Genomic DNA, 18,812 nt, shown 5'->3' on the forward strand with positions numbered 1-18,812 from the left:
AAACTGGACAAGTTTACAAAGCAGTATGTTTGCAGAAAATATTACAACAGCATTAGTGTGTGTGTGTGTAAAGGCACTTTGCTAAATGAAGCCATATGAGCTCCTCCCTGCATGGCATTGATATTACTGTAACAGGAACATAATATTCAGTTCTGGTCAGGCTGTTAAGAAAAATAAGAGAGAAATGGAAGACGCAATGAGCACCACATATGTTTTGAGAGTTAAAAGTGAGGACGCCTAAGAAATGACAAGAAAAAGGTTGAAGTATGTGTCAGTACTGAAAGACTGAATGCTAGGAGCAGAGTAGGGTATTCACTGTGGAAAAGAGACTATAACTGGGAGCTAGGGAATTTAGTTAGAAAATTTCGAAAGCTTATAAAGAACCTCCTGGAGGGCAAGATGTGTTAGGCTGTGAGGAAATCCTCTCGGAGAAGGTCACGGAAGTCTTGGGACTTTTAAAACTGAATGAAACACTGAAATGTATTGTAGGGAAAAGCTCACCAGGGAAATGAACTGAATTATCTAATGTATTTTCCAATCTTTACCTTCTGTGTTTCCTGGCATTCCTGAATAAAACATGAAATAAAGCCAACTCTTGTTACCAAAGAGTCTTCTACCAGTTTTGCCACTTTTTAATAGTCATAATTTTCACTTTTGCAGTTGGAAACACTTCTTGGTTAGTTTTAGTCAAAATAAACCTACTGTAAATAAAAAAATAAAATTCTAAAATAGACTATTTTGAAATATGAGCAGAAAAGAAGGTGGTTACTGTTGAAGACCACCTTGAACCAAAGTCACTACATTGCACTATGGGATGACATACACATGGCTAGTCTGGAGCACAACAGATCAAAGTCAGCACTCCGAAATCTGCACGACTCCATCTTCAATCACCTGGATTTCCTAGCATAAAAAACCTGTCAAAGTCACTGAGAGCAGCTGTCCATTCAACTCTACAATTTCCAAATCTCTCTGGGTTTTGCTGTCAGCACTTTTTGTGTTTTACCCTCATCTGGAAAGGTTGATTTTGATAGGAAAAAGTCTCAATAGACTATGTAAGTGCAGAACGTTTTTTCCATATGCAAGATGATTTTAGTCAATTTTCAGGCAAGAGGATTTGTCTTAAAATTTCAAAGACACAGCCCAGTAGCAACCTTGACCAACAGCTGGGAAAAAGCCAGGCCACCAATGCCAGCATCACATACATATACCAGGGTAAAGGATTCATGAAGAATGTGCAAGCAATAGGTAGAAAAGACAGGAATGCACTGGGAAGGCTTTGAAGAGGTGCACAAAGGCAGAGCCTTGCAGTGACAGTACTCACCGTGGAGCTGACATAACTGGTGGGCTCCCAGGTGGGTGGCATGTTGGGAGGTGCATTCCAGGTGGAGGGACAGTTCTGGTCAATGAAGGCTGTATTCTGCACCGCTGCAGTACCTGGGAAGCCACTAGGGTAGTTCATGTTTTCTGCAGTTTATAAAAGCAGGAAGACAAAGTAAGACTTTTACAATATGAACTCTTAACATTTCAGTGGAGAAGCATTGAATCTTCTTGGAGTGAGCAAGGCTGGAACCAGCTTAAGCCTTCAGTGACTTCAGGCAGCTTCAGGGCAGCACAGCAGCAAAGCATAACAATTTCTGTTAACAGGAGTACCACTCTGTATTAGGGACCCACTAACAAACTGCTATTAGGAGGACACGATAAAGGGTTGGCAATCTTTCTACTGGAGAGCAGAGTCTTTATTAGCAACAGAACTCGCATGGCAGAGCATACCCAGGCTTCACTGCCAACTTGCCTCAGCTCTAAGCACCTGAGGGATCACTGTGCTGCCTGTGATACTGTAGCCTGACCTTTAATTATTGCTTAGGTAATGCTAAAGAATTTTAGGTTGTTGCCAGTGTGCTTCCCAAGCCAAGAAATTCTAGCCTGGAAAGGTAATTGGTCACAAGAGGCCTTCTGTTTCACACACTTGAAGGCAGAAGCCTACCAGAGGGGAAACAAAATTACGCAAAAAGATTTGTGTAATACTGTAGTCACGAGAATTTTTTCTCTATTCCCTCTCAGAGTCCTGTATACTGGCTTTGCAGGCTTAATAACTCCATACAAAACCCAGTCTTCTCATCCACCACATGTAGACATTGTTTATTACTACAGAGCACCCAGTCAGCTGGAAACCATAAAGCCCACTTAAGCAATCAACACCCAGATGTTTATAGACAAAGCTCAGCCTTTGCTCTACAAAAGGTGAGAGTTAAAAACATCATGCCCAGTGATAATTCATAAGCTTTATTTCAACTTACCTTCTGGGAAAGCACCGTATTCATTCATCTCTAGTGGACAATACATGTTGGAAAACTGGCTGTCGCAAGCTGCATTCCAGTCGATGAAGCTGTCCCAAGAAAAAGAAAAATCTGCTGTCAGAAACAATTTGCAGAACTTCTGAAAACTGTTTAGAAATACTTATTTAACGTAAAGCTGTTGGATGCAAAATGCCTGCAACTGATGATGAGGATTTTCACATTCTGCTTGCCAATTCTGCCAGGATCCACTCTGACACACTACGCAACGATTCTCTCACTGAGCTCTTTTCCCTCTGGGAGGCTGAACAACTTGTAATGACAGCTACCAGAGTCCTGCAACATCTAACTGGCTTCAACTTCTTCCTCTGTAAAAAAGAAAATAATTGTACTTCTTTCCCACAACCATGGAAATGGTAGATATAAAGTGAAATAATGTAATGTGAGGTAGAAGAAAATGTAACCCATTCTCAAGCATTTGAATGCTTGAGAATAGCAATTCAAATGGAGATTTCTACTTTCCCTACCACACACGTTAAAGTCCTGTTAAACAGTATGTTTTCTAAACTACACATTAATTTCTAGGGATTGTACTTATTTTAATTAAAATAATTAAAATTTAATTAAAATAATAAAAGAAGACTTTTCAAAAGTAATTCTTGAAGATACGTCAGTAGCGAAACAAGCCCTGCTATGCAGAAAGCCTGAAGAAGTCCAAGACTGCATACAGTCTGGACAAGGTAGGCATATGAAGGTGGGATTTCAGTTCAAGTTGTACTAATTCAATTTTACTATTCGGGCAAGAAGCTATTGTAAGTTATTACTACCATATATGAATAACGAATTATACATATTTTTTGCATATAAAGTCCGAATTGAGATGGGCATATGAAAGCAAATTAGCATAATACATAATCTGCCACAAATCACATGTATTTCATCTGATTCCAGAGTCAGACAGATTGCCGGCCACTGCTCCCAATCACTAGGGTTGCAGTTTGTTAACATGACAGTCAGAATTGAGGTCAGCAGGTTGGTTGGGATCACAAGACTGTCACTAGGGGATTTCCACGTTACCACTATGTCATTTCGGATGACAGGATCTGACTTGAAGAACTAGCTCTAATTCACTGCTATGTGGTGGCAGAGTATTTCTTCTCCGTAGTTTGTGGTGCATCTTTCATTAGTAAAATTTGCAGTGTGGAGAGTCTAAAGTACAAGAACTACTCAAGTTCATTACTACAGGAAGATCAACACAAATCTACACAGAGCCTGAAACAGTAAGATGAGCTTGCATCCTTACACCACACTGGATTATTTGTCTTTATTTAACAATGTCTGTTCATGCCATTTAACACAGTACACACTGCATAACAGACCCCATGATAAGCAGAAGCCATGTGTTTAGCAAGAGGGCAACAAATGTAAAAGCCAGGCCCTCTGCCTGGCCAGGCAACAGAAGTGGAAGAAACTAAAAACTTTCCAAAAAGTATTTAATTAAACTTGAAAGAAGTTCCTGGATATCTCTATATGAGCAGAAACACCTCTGTCAGCAAAAATTAATCCCAATTTACTAATGGAAGAGCATAAACAACTACAACCGAGATTGAACTGGCAGCAAGAATTTAACTATTATCTGCTTTTCAGATATTGTAAGATAAGTTCAAGTGCAAGTGCAGTCCTCTGCATGTTTACATAACTTACCTGTTGTGGACAGAGGGGGTTTCTTGGATCATGCATGGTATATTATTCTCAAGGTTGTAGTTTAAACTGCTTGTCAGGCAGACTGGCTGGGCAGGCCACAAGTCTCCTGTTGGATAAAGACCTAAAAAGGGAAAAGGGAATGAAATGTAGAACAACAGGAAGGAGGCTCCACAAACTCCAAGTATCACAAGGACACTTTATTCTCAGATCCATAAGGACTGTATGTTAGACTAAAAATATCCAGTTAGCAACCAATCTATTCTTCTGTGATGAATGTCCATCTTTAAACAAATCTCAAAATTTCTACGTGTTAAAATATATATACATAAAAAGACTTGAACTGAGAAGCAGAAATTCAACAAAACAGGGCAAGAAATTCCTACAGACTGTCCTTAATTCATCAGCCATCAGCATTAGGTGGCACCCTTCCTCACAGCAGGACAGACGGCAGGGATACCAGCCTCTCTCTCACCCACCAGTCAGTAACCATCTCTGAAGTCTAACCAAGGATGAATGCAGTGGCAACAGGGTCCCGTTCTTAATGGACTAAAGCTATTCACAACCAAACAATTTGTGAACTCATTATGGATGTATTTAGCCCCTAGGGCAGATTTTCATTGTGCTGCTGTCTATGGACTAAGTGCTCTGACTGCCCACAGATACTTGGTTTCTATCAACCCTGGGAGAACAGGCAGCTGGAGAAAAGAAAAATTCCAAATTAGCAGTTTCCACAAGAAAAAGGTTGCAAAGTTGGTTCTACTTCACTATTTCACATGATAGATGTAACGGATACTGCTACCATGGAAAAAGTTTAATCAGCATTTGTGACCTACAAGATTCAGGTTAAACCCACAGCAGAATGGACAGTCACAGGCAGGCAGTTCTGTTGCCTGAAAGAACCATGTGTCCTAACCATCTTTCAAACTCCACCTCACCGCGCCTGATGCTTTTATGAATCCCACTCAACAAGCTAGTATTACTTCCCTTAGAGATACAAACAATGAAAACTCGGAGAGTTTCAACAGCCCAACCCAGCTTCATTCATTACTGCTTTCAGAAAGACCAAGTCCCAGATGTCTAAATTTAGAGACAAAAGTTCATATTTGATTTGATGCCAAGCTTCATTTTAACACAACCAGTGCTCTTCATCTTCCAGCCATGTTACTTCTGGACATAAATCTCACAAAGCAAGAGGATGACAAAACACCCAAAGAATACCTAAAACAAGTTGAAACCTAAATGTCATCTTCTCCCAAGTAACAAGCGATAGGACAAGAGGTAACAGCCTCAAGCTGCATCAGGGAAGGTTTAGACTGGGTATTAGGAAAAATTTCTTCACAGAGAGGGTAATCAGGTATTAGAACAGGCTGCCCATGGCAGTGGTGGAATCACCACCCCTGGAAGTGTTAAAAAAACATGTAGATGAGGCCCTTGGTGATATGGTTTAGTGGTGGACTTGGTAGTCCTGGGGTAATGGCTGGACTTGAACTTAAAGGTCTTTTCCAAACCAGTTGTTTCTATGATTAACATAGAGTAGATCCAGAAAAAAAAAAAAAAAAGAAAGAAATCAAAGTTATTAGCTTTCATTTAGCTAAGCTAACTTTGCTCTTAACTGGTTTAGAAGTCAAGTTCTAATAACAACATGTCTATCGAGTTGGCGTATAGAAGTATTATTAGCAACATCAATAAAACTGCTTGACAAAGTGTGCAAAAACCAGCTTCAGTTGTTAATAAAAGTAACTGACCTTTATTTTTGTCAGGATCTGCAGCTATGTCAGTGAAATTGGGACATAAGGTTTCAGGATATTGAGGGATGCTGTTCATGTCTCTGCTGGATGAGAAGAAGATTTAATTTCTTAAGTCTAGACATTTATGTTTCATAATCCAATGTATTTTGAAGGAAATATACAGAGATGTAAAAAATGAACATCATGACTGCTAATGCTTTCCCACTTTCCTGATTTTTCATATTTTGGATTGCCACTGGGCAATTTTATAAAGGTATTTTTTTTCCTCAATTAAAACACATGCAAAATGAATAAGATTAATACATCTTAATTACCCCACTTCTATTATCCAAGCATCAACCTATTGCAAATTAATTCAACAGCTCTTCTCTAAAATTGGAAGATGAGTAGCATCTCTCATAATGTTTCAATGCTCCCAACAACTTTCAGGGAAGTTTACTTTTATGTCCATGAAGATACATAGGTGCACATAAACATCAATTTCATATTTGTCAAAACCCATCAAAGAAACTAGTCAAAATGAATGGAAAGGGAACATTTGCAAGCACCAGAATCCCACAGGATTAAATTATTTCTGCTAGTAAAAAGAGAGTTATGAATGAGAAGTGAAATGAGGACTCACAGTAAAAATTGTAGATGCTATCACTACTACAGTAAAGAGGTAGAAAGGAATGTGGGGGAGGGGGGAATCAATTTTCATGCTGTATATCCTAGGAGAACATTATTCCCATTAAAAGAATAGCATCAACTTGAAAGTCTCATTCCCGCCTTACTTTTTTTGAACTGTTATTACTTGAATATAACAAAGTGGTAATGGAAATGTAGTTAAGTTCTTAAGACCTGGAAGAAATGAGAGGGGAAAAACACTTCCATTTTTTCCCAAATTTTATTTTACAGTTGGAAGCATTTATTGTATTTCCCCAGCATAATCCACTTTGCATACCTCTTTTCATGTACTGAAGAAGATCTTCTTCTTCTAACCAATAAGTACAATTAGATGATCACAGAAAATGACAATAAAACAGGTAGGTATAATTTCTCAAACTGAGACAGGATTTCAAGTTGGTGGTGTTTCTTTAATGTCTTACAGGTGGAGATTCAATTTTTTTACCTGGTATTGCAGATGTTATGAGACAGATTTAAAGTGATAGGAGTTTCAGATGGAAAATCATTTTGTGAAATATTCTCTCCTAAAGAAAAGAATGACTGTGAAAAACAAAGATCCTAAAAAAAGAAGTATGCACAGAATATCCTGTACACAGAAACAGAACCATCAATGGTGTTTATCAAGTTTTCTCTCACACCAGAGTATCACTAACTGCATTAATTTCAAAGCGTGCTATCTACGTCCACATGGTCTTAAATGTATTTTATAAGTGATTACCACACTTTTAATGGAGAGGTTCCTTGTGACTACCAAATCAATTCTGAATTTGAAATTACTTATTTTCTTAAGAGGCATCACAATTTGAACAAACAGAAAAGTTAGGTATGCACAATTCACTACCTATTAGATTGGAGGCATAGATGCACCACATACTATCTTTCGGTAATTTAAAGTTTCACAGAAATACACATGTAAGTACATGAATATTTTTAAATTATTCAGAATGGCTTTTTTCAGGTAAGCTGGGCTTACTTTCTTTAAAATTTAATTCTAGTGCCACATCAGTCTGGATAGTGATGGCAGTGACAGGGTTTAGGCTTTCAACTACTTAAATGATATTCAGGTACTCAAAAATCTGCAGTAATGAACCACAGTTCCCATTTCACGTATCGGTCAAGTGGCTCAAGTTTTCCGGCTATTTATGCCTCAAATACAGCTATGTAATCCTAGCATCCTCAGATCTGGACTGCTTTCACACATTCCTCGTTTGTGGATTTCTTAAAACAGCTGTAGTATTTTTCAAAGAATAATGTGATATAACAGAAATACAAAGGCAGAAATTGTTTTGACTAGTTACTCTCAGTTCTTCCATCTTTCCATGAAAACAAACTGAGCAAGTGAGCAGCCTGACACTTTCTCTGTAACCTGACAGCTCATGTTTATCCTCACAAAACTTGTGGTACTTTTTTCCAAGTACCAAGTTCTTTAAATCTCTCCCCATGTTTGAGACGTGCCCTACAGAAGGCAGCTTACATGTCCCATGCCACAATACCCCTTTCCATTCAGAAGGAAGCCTAAAATTCTGCCCACTACTGTGCAGAGGTGATATTTGCAGAACTTACTGGATGGAAGAAAATGCCTGGCAGTAATCATAGGCTTTTTATCTCCATCTGAACTGCTGGTACTGCTCCAGCTACCCCAGCTCCCACGACTGGCACGAACGCTTCCTGATGAACTTCCACAATCCGAGCTTGAATCAGAGCAAAACTTCTCCAAACACTTCTTTTTGGACCGCTGATAAAAACTTTCTAAAGAAGTTGTAAAAAAAACCCAATGATACAAAACATTAAAAAAAAAATAAAACTTTCGGCTGAAGATTCAGTGAAAAGTCATCTGAAACACGAATTTACATGGTTTCTCTGAATTTACTGATAATAGGACAGAAAATAGTATTTACTGATGGCCTCAAGATAAACGCATAAGCCCCCACCACAAGGAGCTTATAACCTACATGACATCCCCAGTAAAATGAATGCAAGTGAGGACACAGTGCAATTAGAGGCATTGGTTTGAAATAAGAAGCCCACACTGTTCTTTGAAATATATAGTTTATATTTTAAATATGAGACATATCCTTGTGGTAGGAACATGCATACTGAAAGCAGTGACAAATATTGTGAGTAATGAATTCATAAGTAATAGGTTCTCCTTTCCTATTATCTCATCAGGGAGGCAAAGGACAATCCTATAAACATTGGTAGATTCTTCAGCCCTCCTCTTCCCCAAAGCCAAGGAAAATAACTGCTTAACATCTTGACAGAAAGGCAGGAAGCAGGTATCCACGCTAGAGGTGGTTTTTAAAAATGACCTGCCTATTCTAAAGGCGGCTCTCACAATACACCCGCTCCAGTTAATACCAGCTTTAATTTGAGCACACAGGCAGAGCGTCAGCCCTTCAGCCAGGAACTGATGGATTATGACTTTAAACTGACTCCTCTTCTGATTTGCACCACAAACCAACTACATGGACAAAGCATGTGCAGCCCTTCAGAAGTGAGCAGGTATTATTTCAGGCACTGCATCGTGCCAGTCCTGCCATCTTCATGTCGAGGTTAGAAAGGGAGAGAAGCCCAAGTCTCTCAAGGAAGGAATACAGACCTACTGCCACAAAAACCATATTATGCTGCTTCCCCCATTTAAGACAATTAAGAATGCATACCTGTTTCTCCCTGTATGGACAAGCTCCCAGGCTTCTGATCCGCTTTACAGTTTTCCCCGTTACCCTGAGGACACCAGGCTCTTATTCCAATATTTGCTCTCAGATCCGGCCTTTCAAATTCACTGCACATATGCTTCAATTCATTCTGCTCAGGGACCCTAATACAACCACACCCAAAGAAACATGTTTGCACTCTACATTTCTGCTGCATTTTTCCTTTTCAGGCATTAAACACTTCAACTCACTCGACTACTGAGGCAGCATATAGGGCAAAGAACAGGTTCAGGAGTCTTAATTCCCACTTTTACAGAAAGCTAAAAAACCTTTCCCAAAGTGCTCTATCCCACCACACAGGCTACTACTTCTCAAGGGGGTAAGCAAAACAACGTGTGTACGTTTAACTCCATTCTCTAGTGCACTTGCAGAAGCCAACCATATTTACAGCGATAAGTACAGTCTAGCATAGTACAAAGACCTACATACACAGAAAAATGTGCCCTATGTCTATTTCACTGGTGTAATTATAACTAGAGTAAAACCACCATCTGAAGTAATCTCGAGTTTATGCTAGTAAGACTGAAATATCTGGACCCAATATCTTAATCAGAGAGTATTAAGGAGAAATGAATAAAATCCATCTGTCAAGTTTCTACAGGAAGGGAATGGTTACATCTTAACTCAGAAAACAGCAACTGCTGAATCAGTTCAAGGAGCAGAATTATAGTATTTCTCCTCCCATTTTTTTTAATCCTTCCTAGCTACAAAGGTGTGCATCCTACAAAGATTTACACATGCTGACTTCCCACACAATGAACAGTAATTTGTTTATAATGAATTATAACAGCCCCTGCAGATTTACAATCTCCTTGTTAAGTCCACTGACCTCAATAGGACCACTTGCAATAAAAATTAAGTCTGTGAAGGCTTTGTAGGATCATGACCTACGTCAAAGGGCTGGGGGAAGGGAAGGAGGAGGATTTTCTCCTCATAAGTGTTTCTATTCAAGAAGCAGCTTATAACTGGTATCTTTTAATAATAATCCAAATAATTTAAAATACATGAAAAAATATATTAAAAGTAGTTTACAACTGACATCAGAAATGCTTTTAAACAACCCTTAAGAGGAAACCAAAAGTAACCACCCAAAGTGCTCTCAACATTCTTCTGAGCCTAGTGATGCTGTAATATTTGTAATCATTATGGCAAAAATGCAAGCCACTCTTTCCACATATTTCTCTTCATCTTCCAGAACTACTAGAAGACAACATTGCCTCAGTTACTCAATACAGCAGATGATTCTCCTGAAGGTGGGACCATTTCAACAACTTTTTTTTCCTTTCTTCACTGAACAGAATACATGACTCAATTTTATTCACACAATACACAATGGAATTCCAGACTGTAACACAGAGCAACCACTGCTATACAGAATGGGGTGTGTCTATATATGCAGGTTTACAAATGGAATTTTTTTTGGTGATACTTAGTACTGCACATTCTTAAATATAAGGGCTCAGGCCTGGATTAAATTGTGTTTATTTAAACAGATAAAGCAATCCTGCCAAATGTACTATGGAAAACCTTCGGAAATGTTACAGCAACTATGTATTTCTTCATGACTTGGTGAGGCAATACATACCTTGTCGATATATTAACACTCTTCTTCTTATTTTTCCTAGATGTTCTATTTCTATTCCAATTCATATTTGGTAAGTTCCCTTCCTTCTTCTCCTGAGGTTTCTTCTTCCTATACACATCTTCTTGCTAAAGGTAAAAATATGAGCCGAGAAAATACATACATTATAAAATGAAGTCAACTCAGTAAATGAACTCCACTGGATTTTTCCAGCTAAATTTCTCTGGACAGAACAACCAGACCCAAATGCATAGTTACTTCATGATTTAGTGCCTTTCCACAGCACATCCTCTTTCCAGCACCATCAGTTTGACCAGCCTTTCCAAGACTCTGTCCTTCAAGGCACCAGCAGATGATGAGAGAGAAATATCTGAATTCCCAATGTTAGCATTTCCCCCCTCATTGCATCTAGCTCTGACTTCCAGGGAAATAAAAAAGTGGGGGGAGAAAAAGGAAAGCAGTCAATAAAATTCCCAATGCACTAAAAACAAAACACATCTGCCAGATTTATGATCAGTCTGTGTGCAAGTTCAGCAGCAATAAATCCTCTCTTTCCTCAGCAGCTGGGGGGTGGGAGGGGGTTGGGGTATTCATTTGAATTACAACTGAGGAAATTATGGGGTAAGTTAACCAACAAATAATAGTAATTTTAAAAAATGCAAGAAACAAACTGAGCTCCATCAGCCACACATGGAAAGAAGTTTCTAACAACAGTTCCCAAAACAAGACCAGACTCTGTCTGATATATATTCATCAAAGCATAGTAAGCAATTGTTCCTTATACCTTTTTGCCATGAGATTCCTATGCAGTAGACAGGACACAAATATAAACCAAATTCTTGGGTTTATCAACTACCTGATGAAGTTCTTTAAGTGTTTTACTCTGCCTGCAGTAAATGTACGGTCTGCGGCATTAATATGCAGTGGATGTGGACAGCACATCTGCGTACTTTCTTATTCATCTGATTTACAGTGTTTCAGACCTGTGAATAGGTAATAATCCCTACATGTACATACATACCTGTATGTCTCTCTATATATAAATAAACAATAAAAAGACCATTTTAAATTTGGAAAGCACAAAGATCACAACACAAACCTCAGAAGAAGTAATCTCCTCTTTTCCGCAGCACGGAGTCTCTTCTTTAGGTCCCTTACTCATCTTTTTCTCTGTGGAAGGCTTTAGGTTGATCTGCTTTTTTAAAGTCTCACAGTTTTCTGTTTCATTCCTGAGAGGCACTTGCTGGCTATTCCCTACAATTACAACAGTAACATCAGTTTACTTGGGAAGAGAATGGGCTCCCAATCATAACCACAGCATCTTCTACCTTTCTTTAAAAACAGACATGTGTTGGTTTCCAAAACACTCAGAGACCAACATCTAGGCTGATGATGCTGAAAATTTCGAAAGCAAAAGCTAATGTTGTATAAAAATTCTTACAGCAGTTGCAAAAAGTATCTCTGATTCAAGCACACGGGCACACCACTCCTAGCACATGCCTAAGTTACCCAAGAACTGCTCATTTCATCCAAATTTGAACTATTTGGGTCCCAGCCATGGAGCTGTAATATAAGTCAGGGAATACTGAGCTAATAAACGGAAAAAATCCTTCAAGCTGGGTAGGTAGGAGACCTTTCAGAAATGGGTAGATCAAAATAAGAACGGCCTGTATTTGGTGCATGATGTCTCTGAAGTGCCCTCTGCATTCACTATGAAGACAGAGAAACCATCCTTTCTTTCCACATTAGAAGTTCATTTTCTTGAGAGGCTTGTGAAGAAGAAGAAATATTCTTGTGTAATGAAGTCTAAGAGATAAAGAAAATTAGAGGAAACCTGCCTCAACAACCAGCTGAGTTGACCAGCTGAGTCGCAGCCAGTGCTGGATAGGGCAGAACTAACTTCAGCTCTGTTTCAGGTATCTTGGATATCTGGTATACATCCACAGTGATCTGCTACCAATACTCGTCTGCTCCGCATGAGAGATGCCATCACTTACTGGTCTCCTCATACAGTCAAGGTCCACCCAAACTTTTTTTTGTGGTTTCCTATCTATCAACCACCTACAGCGTCCTAGCTCTGACTCAGCCACCTTCTCCTCTCTGCAGCAGGCAGTCACAATGACTGCAAAAGAAGCCCATATGAATGAGACACTGGAAACACCAAGAAAGGGAGGGTGCCAGAGCTTTAAAACCACTCTATTCTTCTCCAGCATACAAACATGGGAGTACCTGAGATCTTTAAGAGTCTGTTTGCACAAAACCAGGTCTGCAACTAAATCAAGATACAAACACTGCAGCATAGTACTTTTTAGACTTCATTTATCCTATCAAACTTCTTGAATCACAGACATACATTCCTGACAGTGCACAAAACAACTGCTCAATAGACAATACATCAGATTACCTGTACTGCTTTACCACTGAATACAAGTACTCCTCAAACACTGCCTCAAGGTGGAAGCTTTGTCAATGAAAATGTCTACTTATTCTCAATTGTTTTATTTATGATTTCCACAGTACTTCTGAGTTACTTTTCGAGTAACTCAAAGTTACTTTCCTGTGCACATAAATACAGTTAAGATATAATTACTGATTATTCTCTCCTCTATCTGATTTCCTAATTCAAAGCAAGGAATGAGTAGCACTCTGCAGTTTAGAAGCACATGAAGAATGTAAAAATACTTTGTAAGTATGGGTGAAATTATTCTGCCTCTACCTGAAGACAGCACTCTTGTACCTGCTGTATCTCACAGATAACAACACAACTGGAAACAACGGGCCCACTACACACTACAGCAGGGCCTGAAATCCCGCTGTGATGGCTCACTAAGTAACTCTGCCACAGTTACAGCAAATGCCAGACTTCAGTGTTCAACTACTCAGCTGAGTTCCCAAATAAAGCCAAGATTCCAGAGGACGCATTCTCCTACCCTGCTCTTTATTGCCTCCAGGTGCTCTCAAGCTGCTCTTAAAATTCTGAGTTGTGAAGGTAAGAGGTAAGACTTCCCAGGCAGCTTAGTTCCACAAGTGGAAAAACCAACCCATCCAAAAGTAAGGTAAAAAATACAGCTATGCAGCTACCAAGAGAAAAGTCAATCTGCAAATTCCTACAAAATATAACTGCACAATACCCTCTTCGTTATCTTAGGTGGTTTTATCAAAGGATATCAAAGAATATCCAGTACTGGAGGTGCTGGCTTCGTGACTAAAAATCAGGCATCAGATTTTCAGTGGACCTGAAATGTTCTGGGATGTTTCTGAATATTTGACAAGGGCAATTTTTGACTTATAAGCAGATCTATGACATCAATTACTTTAACCATTAAGATGTTACTGCATAAGCTCAAAATCTGTAAGCTAAGGCAAATATATGATTTATGAAACTTTTTAATGCAAGCTGTTTCCTTAAGAATGTAAACAGATAAATCATCATGAAAACCTAAAAAACACATCTCCTTGTCCCACACAAGAGACAAAATCCTCACCACAGTGAACTCAACAGAAGATTTCACCCACCAATTCTGACTGTCAGAAATTAAAAAAAGAAAAGAAAATTACCATTATTTTTCCTAGGAATTTCTTGCAGTTCCGGCTGTTGCTGAGGTGAATTTCTGGACAAGTGACTTTCAGGTAGCTTCTTGGACATCTTCACAGGACAGAATTCCTGTTCTTTGAGCTCGACTAGATTTTCTGAAGTTTTAAGGTTAGTTTCCTTAGGAAACATACATGTTTGAAGATCTTCCTTCAGATCACACTCTGAAGAAGTATTTTTCATGAGAACTGTATTTTTCAGTGCACTTTCTTCTTTACCCAGAAAGTCTTCTGGAAGAGTTAAATTCTTGTTAACATTTATGCCATTTGCATATTTCAGAGTTACCCAGTTCTCACTGACAACATCAGTGCAAATGTCCTCTTTTGGTGCTGAGATTTGGTTCTCTGCAATCTGGTTTTGTTTCTCATCGGTAGCTGCAATGGCACTGCCAGCCACTGTGTTTGGTTTCTGCTTACTGTAGTAAACTGAACATTTGTGTTTCTTCTGAGAGTGACTGTAGGTCGCAGGACTTCTCTTTGCTGCATTCTGACTTCGGCTGGAAGAAGTGCCTACAGACAGGAAGCCCTTCCCTTTACCTTTATCTGAGGAACTATAGGAATCCATAAATGTCTTGCAGCTTCCCCTTGAGAAAAAAATAAATTGAGATTTGCTTTTATCTACGAAGCTATCATGAATTGTTTTATAGCCTATTTTTGTAAAAGGGGGGGGGGGGGGGGGCACAGTCACAAGCTGTGACACTGCACTGGGTCTTCAATTTACCATATCAGCTAAGCACATTCTGATTTCAGGGGGAGCTGAGAAAGACTTGGACTTCGAACACATTTATATGCTTCAGTAAGTGCCTAACTGACTACCCAAGGGGGTCAGAACTGAGGACCACTAATGTATTTTCAACTCTTTCCGCAACTGCTGTGATGGATCCTTTACTTCTTTTTTGTGGTTTCCTATGTACTACTATCATAGTAAAGGATACATGCTGTATCTTTTACTTCCATCACACAATTTTTACCCTATGCACTACTAACAATAATCAACATTTATAAAGTTCTTCCATTTCTCTTCTGTGGAGATGAGACCCAACACTAAAGGCTCTCTGAAAAAGGCTGCTTGGAACATCATCTCCTCTAAACCAGTCCACATCAGTATCAAAATACAAACAGACAAAGCATTAGTCCAAAATACATAGGGTACAAAAAAAAAAAAAAGCAATTCAAAAGAAAAAGGTATTCTTACTTGTAGGAATCAGAGCTGATTATGTCAACAGAGTTGCTGTTCTGCTGTGGTGAAGAACTAGGATTTGGCCTCTGTCTTGACTTCATGAACTCTGCTAGGATATACTGGGCTTGCTGGAAGGCTATTAGAATCACGCCGAGCAGGGACAAACTGCCAAAGAAAACTACAGATACTGGTGTCTACAATTTTCAGGTGTATTCAGTGATAAGAGTTAAAAAGCTTTAACAAAATGCATTTTCCAAACATTTTGTTAGTAAATTCTAAATAAGGAGACAAATAAGAAAGCTCAACACACAGTTTAAAAATTAATAATTCTAATGGTCTTTTCTTTTCCTTTTTTCTTTATAGCCCTTGCCAGTTATTCTCAATAAAATAACTCGGCCAAGGAATTTACAAAGGAAAAAAAAAACACCTAATAATGAAAAAATCCATCCTAAAAAAGCTAATACTTGATTTGAAGATCAGTTAGAAGTCTCATTACCACACAATAGCAGCATCTTATAGAAGACTGATAGGTATCTTACTAAGTACTTTCTATTCATTTATGACAGTTATGTCATTATTTTGATACTTATTTAATACTGTCTCTTTTCCTAGAGAAAATACTGGCATAAAATCGGCTACAAATACCACTACACTTTTGAATTAAACTTGAAGCTGCAAAATATCCTCTCTTTCTCTGTTGCCTTAATTGCACCAAATATAAACCGATCAGAATAAAGATTTTTGTAATTCATCAAACCACTTGCTCAATCATGCAGTATGAATTTTTTCAGCAGGAAAACAGAATGAGAAACTCCTGATCTTTCAGATCCCTGTAGTCTGCTTCTGTTGCATCTAGAACCAGTAATGTGGTCCTTAGTGTTGCTTCACTTACGCTCCGTTTTCAGTGTCAAAACAACAATACAAGCAGAACCACAGTGTGCATCAGGATCTCAGTGAGGTACGCATAGGCACATGTATGTATCACCATGACATTCACATTTACTGCTTGTTAGTAATTATTGTAGGAATTCAGATTGGTGTGATGAAAGCACTGGGGATCATCTGTGACAAACACAACGTTCAGTTCACACTACACAGTGTGAAAGGTTAGTTAAAGAAAACAAGAAAAGAATATGTGTAGGAGCAGAACCCTTAATTGTTGTACAAAGGTACTGTCCTCTTAAAAGCAGTTCACCATGTGCAAGCAAGGAGTCAGCTAACAAGAGCCAATTAATCTTTCTGGGCTAGCCTGTTTAGCAGTATGCCGACCAAAACCTAACAACAAACACAAGTATTTTTCAACAAGTGAGAGGAGGAAGAAGGCATAAGGAAAAGCAGGTCTTCACTTGGTTGTCTGAAACTTTATAAATAAAATTCATGTTAATTTTTCAGAAATGCATCAAGATAATCTACCAATCCACTCGATTCTATTTACAACATTCAAATACTAATATGTTACATGTTGTCCTGGGTTCAGCAGTAGCAGAAGGGCAGGAGTGAGAGAGCAGCTGCGTGGTTCTGGGTTGCCAGCTGGGCTTAAAACGTGACACATGTGCATCTCTGCTGTGGCAAGAGTAAGTCTTCTTAGCAAGGGTACTCCTGTGGGGGTATCCTAGTCTTTTTTTCTCTGCAGCCTTAACATGGAATTTATTATTAGGAGCAGAAAGAAACGCTTGACAACTCTGTTACCAGCTACTGAATCACACCTAAGCTGTCCAAGCCATCTGTCAGAAGTCTTGGGACACAGATGCAGTAGAGATTTAGGCCCTATCACCACTAAAAATCTAACACAAGCCAAAAGTGCTTGTGTTAGCATGGGTCCCTTTCGAACTGGTACAGGGGCCCTGAAAGCATTACCTTACGAAGAGGACAGTTAGCCTCCAGAAAGACTCTTCCCAGCTGGGTCCTGGCACCACATCTGCACACAGTGGTAACAGATGGTGAGGAAGAGTCACATTGAGCGTGAAGCGGAACTCCAAATCAGCAGCAGTTACCAGTGTAAGCTCCCGGATTACCCATGAAGATGTAAAGTCAGGAGTAAATCTGTCAGGAAAAGCAGACAGAGATGGTGTTATTTTTCCAGTGCTGGACTGAATTTAATTTTCTGAGTCACACCAATACCAAAAATACAAAATAACTTCTGATTTAACAATATATATATTAAAAAAAAAAAAGACAATGAAATAAGTTACCACTGTCTGCTTAGACTACACAGATGCCATTAGCCCATAACAGAGGTAAGACTGTCAAACTGTCAAGTGTACAGGCAGCATTACTTCAGAAAGGGCCAAGTGCTACAGTAAGCCTAGAACGAGACAGGGAAAGCAGAAGAAACCATCAGATTTGTCTCTTCTTCTATTTATTTCCCTGGCCCATACCATTATTCCATCTGACCGCCACAGGTACTGATAGAAGGTATGACTTGCTTTCCAGTCAGTAGAGGTGATACTTGTATATGAAACAGCAGACACTGCAACACAGTAGTATTAGCTCTATTTGTGTTTAAGTCATGATTCTCACTCAACAGGATTTTAAAAAGAATCAGTTTTAGATTATGTGTAATTTTAGGAAAACATGACTAGATTGTGGTCAGGCTACTTGGAAAAAGCCAGGGAATAACAACCAAATAATAAGAAAAACCCAGTGGCAAAGCATTTCTTACTCTTTGTTGTGACAACTGTTTTGCTTTAGTTTATTACTTCATAATGCACCGATAAAAGACACATAATACTGCTTTTTAAAAATAATTTGAGTCTCACAAAGACACATTATTATCAATTTGTTAGAATAACCCTTACTGAAAAGGGGAAATGCTTATGAAATTTGTATTTGAAGCTCACCAAATTTTATGTGAGGGTGTGCTATTGGAGTGTCTGTTACTGAGATTAATTACTTCAAATTTCCACTTAAGTTAATTTGTCAGCAAATTTGTCAGTGCTTACACAATGCTTATCTCTCGTGATGAGTTCTGAGCCAAGAAAAATTCCTGACAGTCCAACACTTCAAATCCATATCCTTGGCAACTGTAACCATTGATTTTCATTGATGAAATTGTTATAGGAAGAGGCCCAATATTCTCTACTTTGAAGTTCTTCGTAATGGATAGGATTTGCTTGCTGTCTTTCAGCTCTTAAAGGAGAAAAAAAGAAAAATTATTTTACAGTGTTTAAAAAATTATTTTTATTATGTTTATAAATAAATTGCTACTTTTACTTTCAATCTAATAAAAAAATCAGAAGTGATCAACACTGATACAGACTGATTTGCAGTAGTGTATTTCTAGAATCTGTAACTATTATCAGTCAGTGTTTTGAGAAAATAGAATCTACA

General features: G+C 38.6%; 1 protein-coding gene across 11 annotated transcripts in view; it reads right to left on the reverse strand.

Moving 5' to 3' along the window:
- The window catches only part of TMEM131L (transmembrane 131 like), an 81,218-nt gene that overhangs the window by 540 nt on the left and 61,866 nt on the right, over positions 1–18,812 (reverse strand). For 7 of the 11 annotated variants that reach the window (XM_061476304.1, XM_061476295.1, XM_061476274.1 and 4 more), the window contains 13 exons: positions 18,425–18,611; positions 17,340–17,525; positions 15,498–15,647; positions 14,270–14,886; positions 11,811–11,965; positions 10,715–10,839; positions 9,076–9,233; positions 7,979–8,164; positions 6,861–6,939; positions 5,747–5,832; positions 4,002–4,122; positions 2,301–2,389; positions 1,325–1,467 (listed from right to left, as the gene is read on the reverse strand). In XM_061476304.1, coding sequence (XP_061332288.1) covers positions 1,325–1,467; positions 2,301–2,389; positions 4,002–4,122; positions 5,747–5,832; positions 6,861–6,939; positions 7,979–8,164; positions 9,076–9,233; positions 10,715–10,839; positions 11,811–11,965; positions 14,270–14,886; positions 15,498–15,647; positions 17,340–17,525; positions 18,425–18,611 — 2,282 coding nt within the window. Of the gene's footprint in view, positions 1–1,324; positions 1,468–2,300; positions 2,390–4,001; positions 4,123–5,746; positions 5,833–6,860; positions 6,940–7,978; positions 8,165–9,075; positions 9,234–10,714; positions 10,840–11,810; positions 11,966–14,269; positions 14,887–15,497; positions 15,648–17,339; positions 17,526–18,424; positions 18,612–18,812 lie in introns of those variants that run through there. The other 4 variants (XM_061476352.1, XM_061476285.1, XR_009747382.1 and 1 more) reach the window with 3 other exon arrangements.

Source organism: Pezoporus flaviventris, unplaced genomic scaffold (assembly GCF_033815535.1).
Source record: "Pezoporus flaviventris isolate CSIRO_AGI_PZ_B2104156 unplaced genomic scaffold, CSIRO_AGI_Pfla_v1 ptg000002l, whole genome shotgun sequence".
In the NCBI taxonomy this organism is placed as follows: domain Eukaryota; kingdom Metazoa; phylum Chordata; class Aves; order Psittaciformes; family Psittacidae; genus Pezoporus; species Pezoporus flaviventris.